This window comes from Strix aluco, chromosome 16 (genome assembly GCF_031877795.1).
Source record: "Strix aluco isolate bStrAlu1 chromosome 16, bStrAlu1.hap1, whole genome shotgun sequence".
Taxonomy (NCBI): Eukaryota; Metazoa; Chordata; class Aves; order Strigiformes; family Strigidae; genus Strix; species Strix aluco.
Genome location: NC_133946.1, coordinates 14,782,046 through 14,797,845, shown reverse-complemented (window position 1 = coordinate 14,797,845; position 15,800 = coordinate 14,782,046). Strand labels below are relative to the sequence as shown.

The 15,800-nt window shown below is 37.4% G+C and overlaps 1 protein-coding gene across 10 annotated transcripts in view; it reads left to right on the top strand.

Moving 5' to 3' along the window:
- SOX6 (SRY-box transcription factor 6) overlaps positions 1–15,800 on the top strand; it is a 375,244-nt gene that overhangs the window by 265,390 nt on the left and 94,054 nt on the right. For 8 of the 10 annotated variants that reach the window (XM_074842580.1, XM_074842581.1, XM_074842574.1 and 5 more), the window contains one exon: positions 8,047–8,170. In XM_074842580.1, coding sequence (XP_074698681.1) covers positions 8,047–8,170 — 124 coding nt within the window. The remainder of the gene's footprint in view (positions 1–8,046; positions 8,171–15,800) is intronic. The other 2 variants (XM_074842578.1, XM_074842575.1) reach the window with 1 other exon arrangement.

The window sequence follows — 15,800 nt, the reverse complement described above, 5'->3', positions numbered from 1 at the left end:
CAGCATTAGGACTGAGTGGGTTGGGAAAGGTGTCTCGTTTTCACACCTGTGACTCACCTCCACCCTTGTATCCTGCCAGAGGACTAAACTGTGTAGCGCTGGCATGTACCTGCTCAAAAGCTGCCTCATTCAGATTTTTTGACAGAGCATGTCCCTCATTAGCCATAGCTCTGCACTTTGGGCAGCACCTTATACAATTATGTGGTAAGGTGTAAAGGTTACAAGCAGCAGATTACAATGGAATTTGTTTCTATTCATCATGCATTGTAATTTCTGAGACTGAAAAAGAAATCAAGGCCTCTTCGAGTATCCTGTGTAAACTGTAGATGTAACACTGTCCTCTGAATGGGTCTTTGAGCTTCAATTAATAATTGTAAAGTATTCAAAAGCTCTAAGTGCTTATATAGTTACAATACAATATAGTTAAAAATCTCAAATATCCGTGAAAATGTAGAAAGCTTTAAAAACAATGTGCTGATCAGGAAGAAATTCTTCCCATAGCAAAGTAAATGACAGAACTCCTATTAGCATCAGTGACCCCCTGGATTTCACATATATTCTGTATTTGTTTAGTATAATAGAAAAACCCCAACCTGTTCTCTTTTTTTGTACCTTTTTTACCTCTATAAGGCAGAGGAGTGTTGCTCAGAGGCTTTGAAAGATGTTTTTGTTTTTGTTCCCACTTCTGCTGGAGCTATTCTTTAAAGTGAAAGACAATCCTTCCTTTAGCAATCATCAATGTTGTGGTGTTAGATTATTTTTTTTTATACTGTACTTTGCAAGCCCTTCTATTGAGGGAATTAGTTTCATGTTAATAACTAGTGATGGCTACTATTCAAAAAAAGAACTCTGTCTTGAAAGGATGTGGGGGGGAAAACTCTGCTTGAAAGCACCGATATGAAATGCAAATTTTAAAGCATCTCTTGCTCTAAATTTTTCCATCGACAGGAAATTTCAATGTACTACAGAAATCTTGTACATTTTGATATCACCATAAAAACATAAGCTAATAAGGAATTTCTGACATAATTTATATTTAGATTTGAGCTGAAGTAATGGAGCTTCCGTATATGAAATATCAACAAGTATCATTAGGCTGCAATATTTTTCTTATTTTGGCATGAATAAGACAAGGTGCAAATGAGAAACATACATCTTCACTAGTCTTTGGAAATATCTGAAATAATTGACTTGCTCAGTCTTCTGTGATGGCTTGGTGACCACTAACTGTGACAATTTGCATAATAGTCAGCTCTTCACTTCTGTAGAGATAACTGTTTGGATCTGATTAAAATTAGGACTGTTTTAGTTCTCTTGACTTTTCTAGAAGTTGCAGAAATAGAGATTTGCTGTTATGCTTTAACCAAACAAATGCACACATGGGGATAACAATATGCTGAGTTTATGCAGATTTTACAGCACAAATCTGAATAAAATACCCACTAATAGACCCTTAAGGAGTAATAAACACACATGAATTTTCCTTAGTTGCACTTTAAAGTGATTTTAACATACTACTAGACCTTAACAATAATATTTAATTGACAAGATTATGCATTTGTATGGACTGAAAAGGTGGTAGATCTCTAATTCCAAATGAACTATAAATTCACTTTTGCATAACATGTTTTATTTATTTCTCTATAGCAGAGATGTTCTCCATCCCTCCTAGTGAGAGTTTCTTAAAATACAGACAATTTAAATAGATTTAATTACCATTTATCATACTCTTAACTTCATGAGATCATCTTTAGTTGAATTCTGTATTTCCAGGTAGTCAAGGAGCTAGATAAAAACAGGGCAATACAATGAGAAGCTAATAAAAATTAAATGGGAGCTAGTGGTTAGAACTATTCTGTTTTCAGTGTGGTTGGTAGTATTTTTTCTGTTGCTCCCTTCTTTATTTTCCACACAGATGGAATTTCAGTTTAGTTCATTTAAAGTTTCAAAGTAGTGAGAAAGAAATAATAAAAAATAAGGATGCTCTGTTTCACTCTATGATCATGACTGCAATTTTCACATTAATGTTGTGGCCACTGCAGTAAACTTAAATCTCCAAATCATGCTGAAGCATTGGACAAATGGAAAAAACGATAGGGGGAAAGAAAGAAAATAGCAGTTACAATCCATTTACAAATTCAGTAGTGGGCTACGTATTTTTCATAGTATTTCCCATATGAAATGTTCTCACTTTGCAAGTCTATGGTATCTTTTTTACAGTTTATTTGCCAACACTTCCCCTGGGATCTCATTGGCAGACATTTTCTTTGTGGCTCATGTACTTTCACTGAGAGGAAATATTTTTCAATTAGACTGTAGATAATTAGATGGCAGATAAATTAGAACATAATATACCTCCCTATATAGATATAGCTCCAGTGATTCTATACTGCTAACAGGAGCAGAAAGTAGTCTCTGAATAATTTTCAATGTGGGAGCTATGTCAATGCAATTTTCAGTGCCTAGCTACTATGCAGTGCCTGCGTGATCTCTTTTGGTCTGTTGAAGCCCACCTTTCTTCAACTGTCATTCCTCTTCGAGCAGAGTCACAGTTGCTTCCATGGGATTATTTGCACTAGAGGGGATTTCTCACTTAAGGATTTGAGTCCACTTTCACATATTATCTTTACATTAGAGAATGTTAGGCATTGATGGTGCATTAATTCAAAGCCTTGAGAGTTCATCAGTTGCATTCTGAGCTCAGAACAGAAGGCCCAGCCACCACTTGCACACAAAGTAGCCGGATCCTTTATAACCGAACTGGTCAGCTAACCTAGCCTTGCAGTCGCTTTGCTTCATCAGAACAGCTCCAATAAAACAGCCAGACCATTTGATTATAACCAAAGAGACCTTTTTATTTTTTCAGTGCGATTCTTTTGCAGTTTTTCTAAATAGATCATTTCTGGGACCAGAAAAGGGCTCAGTCATGGCACGAGTTCATGAAAATATTGGCAGGTTGGGGATGAGATTTGGGCCCAAACCTGCAAAAATCTTAGAACATAGCTACTTTTAAGCATTTAAGTGATCCCAACAGATTTTCACATATATGTTTTCTTAGAAGTTGTCCCTACTTCTTTATGCAACATGGTGTTTGCTTTCTTGCAGAGTCACCAAAATGACCTAATCAAAATAAAATTCAAATAAACAAAATTTCTTATATTTCTTCTCTTACAAAGAACAACAAAACCCAACAATAGTTATTGAAATAAGATTCCAATGGTGGCATAAAAATGATAGTGCTATAGATTGTATACAGACTATTTAAAATGCAGATGAGGTCAGTATGTATAGTATGCAGGGTATTTAAAAATTTGCACTAGTAGTTCTGGGGGCACAAACATTGCTTTCAGTGCTGTTAAGATTTTTAAAATTAATCAACCTGAAATGTCATCTGTTGAGCTATCACCACTATAGTTATGACCACTATTTCCATCATATAAACACATATTTTGAGCATTCTGAAAATGCACATTCTTACTTGAAACACTGCCATTATCTGGGAAACTCCTCTGTTACACTGCAGTTTCTCAGTGAGAGAGTATAAAATTTCAAATACATTTTTACTATGGAAATTAATAGCTTAATGACTACATAGACAGGTTAAAGTTGTAGTCTGGCTACATCAATTATTCAAGTTAAAAATTCTTAGGTAGAAATTCCAAGTTTAAACTACGAAAATTTTAAGCCTGCATGTGAATGAATTAGGTTCTCACAGAGGCTGCCATGTGAGAAGGGCAAAAGGTACTGTACATTCTATACTAAAGATTAAAAAAAAAGTCAATTCAGTAAATTCAAAGATTGGTTTCTCAGCTAACATGCATTGGAGTAGTCTGTTAGATTCAATATAAGTCTCAAGATTTCTACAAGTTGAGAACAGGGTCCAGAGATTTTATAGGAGGAAGAAGTGGAGGACGATGGTTTTAAATAGTGATGTTGGATTATTCTAGGCAATTAGAGCATATTTAGCCTATCACCAGTTTTAGTGCCGACTGTAATAAAAAAAAAGCTTTAAAGAAGGGATAAAATATTATAAAGGTTGTGCTTACTATCCCTCAAAAAGATGACGCTTAATTCTCCCCTTTACTGAATTAAACTGCGCAACAGAGAAAAAAATTGTCACGTTGATCTTGAAAAGTTTACAAGGAATTCAGCCACCATTATAGGGTGGGGTTTACTTCTGCTCTTGAAACCTGTGATCCTTGCAACTAAGCAGAAATGTGTGAGCTGCCTTTATGCTTGCACTGCTGCCATCCTTTTCTCTGAATGCCTTTACTTCTTAGCTGCAATGTTAGTTGTAGAGGCAGCTTTGTTTTTTAAAGACAGAACCCTTCTTCTTCCTTAGTCACACTAAATGTGCTGTGTTCCTTATCCAAAAGAGGCAGGTCATTTGCATTCAAAGCATTATTTTTTTATGACCTATCACTTTGGCTTCCATTTTCCATGCACAACACTAACCATCAATGACTTTTTAACAAGTAGGATTGTCCAGCCGACTTCTGAGATTAGTATTCACATGACTGTGGGACAAAGCACTGCAGATTTGCCCAGCTTATCAAACGGACCACCAGCTTTTATTATTTCAGGGAGAATCAAATTGGAAGTTGCTTCTTGAGCTAATCAGGGCTGATTTGCTCTAAAGTTGCTTCCTGACTTAGATCTCAGGCAAGGAAGTGCTGTAATCAGTTCCCAAGGGCTGTCAGAGTTGTGATGGGATATTAAAGGAATGGTACGCTACCTTTTAAGAGTTTCCTAATCTTGGTGGCTTCTCATGTTTAACACAGTTAAACCTGAGCTTGTTGTATAGAAACAAAGATTAATTTTATGAGGTAGCTTTATATGAGAGATGATTTTACTCAAAGTTGCAGAACTGAATTTTGGAACGGATATACTCAGGTTTCCTCCAGGGTTTGTACAGTTCAGTTAAAGATATAGACTAGCAGAATTGTTCAAAACTGAACATTTACTACCCGTCACAAAAAAAATAAATAATCTTCATGAAAGAGAAAATGAGTCCCCCTGAGTGTCACTGTTTGCATATTAGCCCATAGTACGGGCTCTGCCAAGTTACTCTCTGACTGACTGCTGCAGATGCTCTTTCTCAAGTATTCTGAGTGAGATCTTTAGTGCAAGTCTTTGGGGACAAACAATAGCACCTGTTCCTCACAAGATAGCAGCCCAGTTAGTCCATTCATGTATCTTTAATGAAGCTCTGGGGCAGATGGCAAAAAATGGCATCATCAACAACCTAGCACAGAGGAGACAAAAGGGGAAAGTGCCGATCCAACAATACGCTATTTTTACGAATGGGAAGAGACAGAGTCAGAGTGTTTCTCGGGCATCTGCTACAGTCTTGGTTTTCAGAAAGACCTGAGAAACATCTCAGCAATTAAAATTTCTGGGCATGTAGCCGATTTTATGAAGTACACCGATCAACCCCTCCTCCCAATTTCTCCCCTCTCAGTAAAATAAAAACAAAAAACAAAACCCAAAAAAACCCCCCAAACCCTCAGGAAAAAAAAAATTGCCAAAAAATAAGGTATCTACTGGTCTTTTTGCATTCATTTTGCATCTTTAATAATTCAGTGATCAGTGATACTTGTACATTCTCTTCCTTTTTAATGTTTATTCGTGCTTTTCAGTTGACCTGTGCTGAAAATTGGCACTGATGTATATGATAATTCTGGGTGAAACCAACATTCACCTAGAAATAGTATTTAATATGTGCCAGAGGGAAGAGTCATGGGAAGGAATGGTTGCCATTCAGTAGGGGCTTTTCTCAGTCTGTATAACTGTCTTGAGTGTAAACTCAAACTTACTCTCTAAATGTAAGCCACTTTTAGCCAAAGTTACATTGGTTTATATAGGCTGAGGACCTGATCGAGCATTCAGAGTAGTATTTCAAGGAAGAATAGCAGATAGCCAGAACACACAATGGTAATTCTTCACATTTACATAATTGCTTTTATTTGACACTTTAAAAAAAAAAAAATCTTTTTGGATACGGTGGAGTGGATCCAACTCTACAGGATTGCATTGGGGAATAACCATTATAGGACTTGGTTATTATACATTTCAAATTATTTTTATGACATTACATTGCGAAGTATTGCTGGAGTATGTATGTGCCATCACGCTAACCACAGTACTCACTCTGATCTCTTCTGTGTCTTGTGAGATTGTGTTGGTGTCTTGTACCTTTGCAACCCCATGGAAATACTTTCTTGTGTGTGGTGACTGAAGGGTCCATTTGATTAGACTGAAAATGATTGTTAAGTTGTAGTGTGTTGAATTCTTTCCAATGTATCCTATAGTTGTTTCTATCAGACAAAGCCTGTGGTTTTCATTTGCTGTACTCCTGTAGAGCCAGTGTAAAGGAACACTACACAGCAAAACTAGCAGCATTTTATCAGAGGTAAATGCCTGTGCTGGACACATGGGGATCAACTCCAATCTAACCAAGTTTAACTCATATCCTAAAATGCACAGCCAGGCTTACCTCAGCTAAAATGAGAGAAATAGCTGCTCAAATCTAGTTTCTTTCACGCCCCAGTGCCATAGCAGTAATTGCACAAAGACCTTTTTATTATAAGTTGATTTTCGCGAGAAATGGATTCAAAAAAATACTGTAAAGTGTTTATTTTTTGCCTGACCTTTATTAACCTACATCTTAGGGCTTTCCCAAGGGAAGAGTTGTTGGTAAATTAACCCTCATAGACACACACAGTAGCATTTCTGCATTGCATCAGTGGTTGTGAAAGTAATGGGGATATGACAAGAAAATTTGGCACTATTTAAACAATGTCATAGGTCAACATATGGTATTTGACCAAAAAAAGTTTTTTAGGAATTAAATGAAAAAAAATTGCTTGAAGCGTACTTTAACTTTTTAATAGTATTTAATGCCACCAATTTTTGGTAGGATGAGGGCAAATTTTTTTTTTCTACCTAAAACCCCAATTTCTTCCTATATTTACTAGCTTTGATATACAAACCATTATATGTTTGCTTAACTACTAATCAGAAAAATCATAGTCAAACCCTTGGGTACTTCTGGGGTTAAGGAATGATGGATAAAAACTCTTTGTGATCCTAACCACTGTCTCTGAAACACATGTAGCATAAATTACGGAAATAGGAAATTAACATGTGGATTTAACAGACAGGATTCTATCACATCTCCTGTTTTCTAGATGTTGAGTACGAACGCTGGTATAAGGAGAAGAATTTTTTGCTTTTGCATGTTTGTGCTTTTTGATACATTTATTAAGGTCAAATTAAATTTGATATACTAGGTTTTATTCTGAAATGGTGTCTGAATACAACTCCATAATTACCAAGCTACAGGATAGTGCATAAAGGTATAAAAGTGCTTAGAGAGACAAGCAATTTATATGTTATAGTGAGGTGTGTGTGGCAAAGGATGTTAGTTTAATTGGGAGCCAAGACGTTGGAGCCTTAAATCTTAAGAGCTGGGGTGTTGACTAGAAGACTATTTAATACTGTGGTGAGATTTTTGAAATAACATACCTGAGTTGTTGGTATATATATGAACAATACAATGCTGTAAGATCTCAGAATTAAAATTACCCTAAGGATACCAAAATTTGAACATCAAAGTAGCTACTGCAGTGTTAGGTTACTTCTAAAATGCTTGTCACTCTGCTGTCTGTGACCAAAGATGAGAAAACTTGTGAAAAATTAATGGGAATACGTACCACTCTTCTTTTTAAAGAACCCATGGTACGTTAGAAAGGTTTTGTACCTTTTGTACCTTTTTACCTTGTGCTAGGGAATATTAATTAAAGCAAAAAAAGAGAACTAGGAAGAAGTAGGAAAACGTGCAGTTCACTGAGACTTTTACACCTTTGACACTGAGGGAAAACAATGTTAGCGAGGACTTTGATGTGATAATGTGAAATTGGCAGGGATTACATTAAGGCGAAGGTTCTGTGGGACTGTGTGAACACAAGAACACTATCAGTACTGGAGAAATACCTGTCAAGACAAATTTGTGCTATTTCTGATCAGAGGCTCTCTTCTGTTTAGCAGGTTCAGGGTCACATGCCTCCGCTCATGATCCCAATTTTTCCACACGACCAGCGGACACTGGCAGCGGCTGCTGCAGCCCAGCAGGGATTCCTCTTCCCCCCAGGAATAACTTACAAGCCAGGTAAGCTGACAGGGATGTGAAGCTATTTAACATTTTAAGATATTAACTGTAACTTCTTGTGTGATCTGTCTCATATAGATGATACACAACAGGCATAGCTGGTTGGAAATAATGTGGAGTTTTGCAGCTCCACTTGAAAAAAATATTCTGGTTTGAAGGGGGTAGATGGAATATTGGTTATTGAACATCATGATTTTTTTATTTCCCACAAAATCATTTGCTCTAAATATATTGGCCCGCTTGCCTAGTAATTTGCGTCTGGTCTCCCCATGTCATTATACAAAAGCTTTAATTCTGTTATCTTCAGTATACTTGTCTTTTGTGCCAAAATTCTTACTCTTAATTAGTGATAAAAGTCAGAGGAAGTATAATTTAATTAGCAGGCTTCAAATGGGCAACTTTTTGTTTGATTTCAATCTGAATAATAAAAGGTTTCAGTAGTTCAATCCAAGTCATCATTCAGACTTGTAACAGGTCACATAACCTTGCAGTGAAATATGTTTTGAGATGATTTAGCAAATGTTATGATTTCTTTCTTTTTTCCTCTGAGTTTACAGGACTCCTGGGGAATTCAATTAGGGATATAATGGTTTGAAGCTACTTTCAGAGCCTCCTTGTAAACAGGGCTTTAAATGTTTAAAGACACATTGCCAAAGGAATTCAATGTAGGAAGATAGTTAAGTAAATAAAAGTCAACCTTATTTTCATTTGTACATTCTTTGTAAGTGACCTCAGTCCAGAGCAGCAACCTTATTTTGCTCATTAATAGTATTCCCTGTCAAGCTGCCTTTAGCATATTAACCTGATAACTAATAACTACAAACCGTAAATACCAGTTTCTTTTTCTGACATTAAATATGAAATGTACAAAGTAAAGCATTGATCCTGCTCCCACTGATGTTAGTGGTGTTTTTTGCTGTTGACTGCAGCAGAAGCAGGGTCAAATCCAAAGTAAAGCCTCATAATAGATGATGTAAACAGCATACTAATTAAAAGCCAGGTTGAACCTAAAATCTAAGAACCTAAAGTTTACTTAATATTAGATGAAGTGAGGCCAAGCAGGATTTCAACAAGCATTTCCGTTTGTCCCACTCCCGTCTGACTCTTTGGTCTAGAGACTTTCCTCTTTAAACACAGAATCTTTGTCCAGTTATTATCTTCAGGTTTAGAAATCCCGAAGTTCTCCACTTTGACAAACTGGTGCACTGTATGCAGGAGCCAGTTAATGGAGCTCTGAAAGGCAGCTGGCTCTAGATGGCACAGGATGGTGGTTATTCATACACATCACCATCTCACTACAGTTGGGGGCCAAAGTGAAGAATATGTTGTCTCCAAAGATGTAAGAGTTGCCAGTTGTGGAAATTGTCTATGAAACCCTGGCTAATACCTTTCTTCTCACAGACAAGGGAAAGCATGTGCTTTACTTTCCTTGTTTTTCCCATTTTAATCTGGGATGCTTTCTGAATAGTGACTATTAATGATTAAGCTGTTGATTGTGCTTCCCCCTGAAAGGTGATATGTCAAATCACATCGTGTTGATTTTGGCTCTGTAGACTGCTTGGTACAATAATGACTCGGGAAGAAGAGTACCAGCATGATTTCCTGCACAAGACCAGATTTCTGCACTTACTCTAAAGTGTTCCTTGCAGTACCTATCCTAACACTTTATCGAGTTTATACTGCTTTACCTGCGATCCTACTGATCTCATAGTAGAAGGCGATAAGCTTTAGGGCTTTTTTTTTTTTTTACTTGTCAAAGTGCAGAAAAAGAGTTCTATAACAAATGTTGAAAGATTGAAGTGCAGACAGAAAGCAAGGCCTAGATATCTCAGAATACAGGTAAGCTGTTTGCTAGTATGTTAGTGGTTTATATCCAGCTGATGCTAGTAAGGTCCAGAAGTCACAATAATTTGATTATACCCAATGGCTTGCAAGAAATAAGAATATTTATATATTTAATATATTTATTAAATTCTACAGCATGTGTGGCAAAGGTAGCCGGGCAGGTTAGTAGTTTCTGTTGGAGAGACATCATGATAAAAAAACCAAATAAGCTATTGGAATTGATAGGAATTGATTAATTCCAATCTTTGGTACTCGGCACAGTCGTTAAGGAATTAATGAAACTGGAGATTAAGCTACACTCTTTCACGGAGAGGGTTCTTCACAGTCATTTCTGAGGAATATTTATGAACTTGACTGCTACTACCTGTACTCTTCTACTTCTGTGAGAAATGAAACTTTCACCTCTAGAACTGTCAGTTTAGACTCACTCATACTTCTGAGAAAAGATAGAAGATAGATTAACCCTTCAGATACTTACAATTTTCTTTTTGGTTGCCTGTTTAGTTTCTGTTTCATTTTACTCTAGTTTGATGTAGGCAAGACTAAGCTTTGACAGTGCCAGTTTTCCTTGACATTCAGAAAATGCAGTGAGAGCAATTTCAATAACAGGAGGTGTGGGAACTGAGTACTTTTGAAACTGATGGTGTCATTTAGGGAATGACAAATATTGTGTGCACAGTCACTTAATTTGCTGTGCCCACAAAATGGGCTAGATATAAGCCAACTCTGACTTAGAAGTGGCATATCAGTGTCAGTGTGACAGTGCAGCCAAGATGAGAAGTCCTGCCTTGGTGCACAATTTGGGGTATGATTATGTGCACATGTTCCTGCAAATATATCTTCATGAGCTAAGTGGGAACCAATTTCATGGCTGTTTAGTTGGCATTTACCAAGTACTATTGCAGATCTGCACTTGAACTCTATGCCTTGAATTAAGAAAATGGTATTCTTAAACCAAAGTACACTAGGTCATGCCTTCAATGGAAGGACCTCTAGAAGAGAGGAGAATTTAGTAGCTTCTGAGGCTTTTCCAGCACATGGACAGTTAGTTGCTCCTGAACTCCTGAGCTCAGAAAATCATTATGAATAGAAAACTTGATGGATTGCTGATATACAGCTATGATTTGTATTGAAGTCTGACAGGACAGAGTTTCCTATTGCCTGGAAGGATCTATAACATGAAGTGGCTGTACCCCTCCCCCCATATTTTGGAGCTCTAGGAGGTTAAACAGGCCAAAGTTAGCAAGTGCTGATGACAAGTAATAATTACATTAGAAAAAAAAATCCCCAAAGTCCCATGCTTCCTTATGTATCTCAAAGTCATGTAATATAATTTTCCGGCATGGTAAGTACTAATTGAGAAATCAGAGCTGCATAGACCACCTAATTAATTTTTTATACATATTTCAGTATTTATACTGTATACTGGATTAATTAAAACTTTAGGGCGCTGTGCATCTCAAATGACTGTTGTGACTATTGACCTGCAGGCGCTTGACAAGCCTCGTAGAGTACCTGGTTGTGGGGGCTGCCACTTATTCCAGTGGGAAGCTGAGAGTGGCAGCTGTTAGGAAGCTAATACTTGCCCAGAGATGCTACACAGTTAATATAATTATTTTGCATTCCAAGTACTGCAACTGCTCTGGCTTTCTGACTGTGACCACTCTACTACTTGGAACTGGTGGGTAACATAAATATCATTATACTTCTTCTCCCAGTTCAAATTCCCCTTCACTTAACCAACCACACGCATCCAGGAAAAGTTAGTGGGCTGGAATATCCTTGAATGTGATTAGCGTGTCCCCATTAGTGCCCTGGGTCAAGAGGAGAAGACAGTGAGTGAGATAAGGAGGAAGAGAGTTCCTTCCCCCATCTTGCAGTGCCTGAAGTATTACTTCCTTCAAGTTTTGTGGCTAAGAGGGAATGGGGAAGTAGGATGATGACTGAGTATGCATATAGAGTAATTCTAGGCAGGAGACAGACCATACTTTGAGCAGAGCTCAAACAGAGCTACAGTTTGCTCTGAGCAGAGTGGGAGGGCCACCCTCCGTGCTGGCCGCATAATGGCAGATGTATGATCAATTTTGCTTGATTGCCTTCTGCAAATATTTTGTATTATATCAGTTCTTTACAAGATGTGGAAAGTATCTCTGAAAAAGATTATTGAAAGTAGAGACATTGAGGTATGGAGATTGTAAACCTCTATTTAAAAGGGTTTGTAGAGTGATATGCTGCAGTGTATTTTGAAAGCATTTATTCATCTTGCATGCATAAAATATATAAAGGCCATGATTAGAATGGCTAAGAAACAACTCGTCTGCCTACCTAGGTCATTCTGCTTTATACACAAAAATAGTTTACAAGAGATTTTGCTATGATTGCAATACAATGAAATGTAAAAATGGAGACTGTTTTCCTAGGGTGGTGGCAAAAATAGTGAGAAATGGAGCCAATGTTTTGGCCTGGTTCTGTTCCTACTTGCGTTGGGGCAAATCAATGGTAACTCCTTTGAAATCAATGAAAGTAAAATTAGGTAAAGCATGACAAACAAAACTGTCAGGCTTATTGTCATCCGGCGGGACCTCAAAACATTCCAATACTCTGAGATATTTGTCATCAAACTAATTAATCTAATCTCCTTGATTATAGTAGCTAATCCACGTAACTAACATCACCTTAGATCTGCTGCATTTCACTGATATCCATCATTGCAGTTTCCATTTGGAACAGGCCTTTCAGAAGTTTTTCTTAAAGCTGTAAGGTGGTTTACATTTTACATAGCACATACTGTTTTCAGTAGGCTGCTGTTCCTCTTGACAGGTGAGAACAGAAAGTGTACATCAAATCAAATGTGTACCGAGTTGGCTGTGTATCTCTGCATGGCAGAGGTGCTGCATGAGCCTTGTTTCTAATGGAAATTCCTCAGGACTGAGTTAAAGTCTGTCATGTGTTCCCTGTTGGGTTTTACTGGTTGGAACAAGGAATCCGTAACCTCAGGATTTGTTGTAGCAGCCCATATGTGCCTCACTCCTAAATGTTGAGGTAAGAGCTGGAAGTGGTAGTAGGCAGCTAAATACTTTCAGCTGCGATCTTGTATTTAAGTTCTTTACCTGCAGACAGACAATTGTTGGAGCAACTGATTTTGCTGTGACATGAGGATGGCAATAAGGCAGCATTGTGGCAAACCCTGCTCGGAACAAAGGCAGAACTGAGGTAGTGTCATGGGGCAGAAGAGATGTTCTGTAGTATTGCCTTAGCCAGTTACCTCTCTTAACATCTTCCTCAATCCTGATGCCACTGGACAAACAAAATGCATGCCCTGTGTGGGAATGCTGCAGGAGTGGGCATCTGTAGCCTTGCTGTATCCCGACAACACCCTGAGGAGAGGTATGCTTTCCTCAGTCTGTTCATTATGCCTGGGAGGGCAGAGCCTTGGAATTTGTGATCTCTCTCATCTCTTCCAACTCCATTTCCTGTTATTCTGCGATTCCACATGGAGAGTGTGCAAGTGGCAGTTTGAGATCCATTCGTGAAGAGACAGATTTTAAGTTACAGTCCCAAAATGGGGAAACCATCATCAAACTGAAAGCTTTGTAAATCGGATGAGGAGAGTCAGCTTGTGTCTTACAGTTGTGTTTTAGGAAAGACCTTTGTGTTTTAGAAGCAACACCTTCCCCCTATCCTGAGTCTCACAGGAGCCAGACATCCTTTTTTCCTCACACCTCAGAAAGCCTTGATTTGGAAAGTAAGTCCACACATTCTATAAATAAAGTCCACTAAGCTTCATCACTTCATCCAAGACAAAAAGAAACATTTACATTATTTCTATATAGAATAGCGTGGTACAATTGCTCACTGCTTTTATTCATTTGGAAATGTTCAACCTGACAAATGAAACAGAAGTCTGGCATGCTTTTCCATGGCTTGTAAACACCAATTTATATATAAACAACAGCAGCCAAATGTAAATAGACAATCAGCACAGCAAGGAGATTGAAGACATCAGTTTGCAAAACATGACAGATTTTCTTCTTCCGGCATTCTTCTCACTCCTGGTTATCAAAGGCCAGCACACACCGGTACCTAAAGCAGACCTGTTTGAGCATGTTCTGCCGCCTTTTGTACAAATTTAAAAGAATGGATCCTCACGCAAGCATTCCAAATTGAGAAACAAATTTGAAAAAAATTGCTACAATACATTGACTGATTTCTTTCTAAGACAGCTCCTGAGAAGGGTCTTGATCTGTTCTTGCACTGACAAAATGAGATGGGGAAATGTGTACCTTCTGTAATTAAAAATTAAAACCAGTGCATTCCCTGCGTGCTCAGTTTCCTCAAGGGAGAAAAAAGTACCTTTGCTCTGCTTTTACTGCTTGGTTTCAGCAAAGTACTCCAGAGCTGAAAGAGTATTAATTTTTGTTCTCAGCACAAAGATACTGCTAAAATACCATGTAAAAATGAGGGGGAAAAGGGACACTATTATGTTTTAATGAAAAATAAATGGCATAACTATAAAATGATTTTTCCTGTAACAAAAGAAAGAACTGTAGCCAGCAGGTGAGTAAGAGAACACTATAGGGTGTGGCAGAGATACTATTGAATTAACTGTGAAGCCAAAAACTCTGTGTGTGTGTGTGTGTGTGCGCGCACACGTGTGTGTGTATAAAATATCTGGCTATTTCAAACCATAGGAGCATGACAGCTGTGAAAAAGGAGTGCCGCAGGGAATTCTTTTAGAGTTTGATTTTTTTAAAAATATGTTTGACATGGAAAATGTTTTAGTACAAATAAAGCAACTGGTATTGAACTTAAAAAGTGTATGTGGAGGGGGAGGGAGAAAGAAGAGATTGCTGTGTGGAGCAAGAATGAATAATTCATGATATTTAAAGAAAGAATGCCTCCTAAATGTTCTGCAAGGCAGTCCACACTGATAACTTGGATGGTTATTTCCCCCCCCATTTAAAGCATCATTAATTCAACATCTTTGTGATTTTTTTTAAAACCTTGTAAGATATTTCTGAAAGAAACATTATTTAACTTAGATTAGGATCTTATTTATTCAGATAATTTCATACAAATATCAAAGAGATGAGTAGAATTATTTAACCATGAAGTGACAGCTTTAGGACTTTAAGAAAAGGATCTGGGGTTTTTTTGTTGATTTTTTTTTTTTTTTTTTTTTAAAAAGAAAAAAACCCCAACATTATTGCAAACTAAAATCAACCTCATGGAAGGGGGAAAATAAGAGGAGATATTTTGAACATTACTCCATAGGACACCAGTACAATATAGTGTTAGTGAATGCATTGTAGCAGAGCTCCATATGCAATCAGAATCCAATTGTTACTGGACTGTGTACAAGCGCATACTGTGCTCAATGGTCTGATGAGGTATTATGGATATGATGCAAAGAGACCTTGTGGATTAGACATGTACGATTTATTAAAAAAGTGACATAACTGAACATTTAAACTGAGCTGAATACAATAGCACTTCAGGTGGTAAAAAAGGAGAGTTCTGAGGAATCCAATGACTTCAAAGACTTGAGCTATCATTATTTATTTGAGGGGGTTGACAAAAAAAATCTAAGTCTTGGAATGTCCTGATTATATTATTTTGGATTTCTGTATTTTTCCTCATTGCTGCATTCTGCCTTCAGTGTGGAAAAGTTCATGTAAAACAGACTGACTATTGTAAATCTCAAAAATATACAGAGGAGCAGCCTGTTAAAATGTAGCCTACAGACAGTAGGTAATACTGACTTTAAATAAGAAGCTTGAGCCAA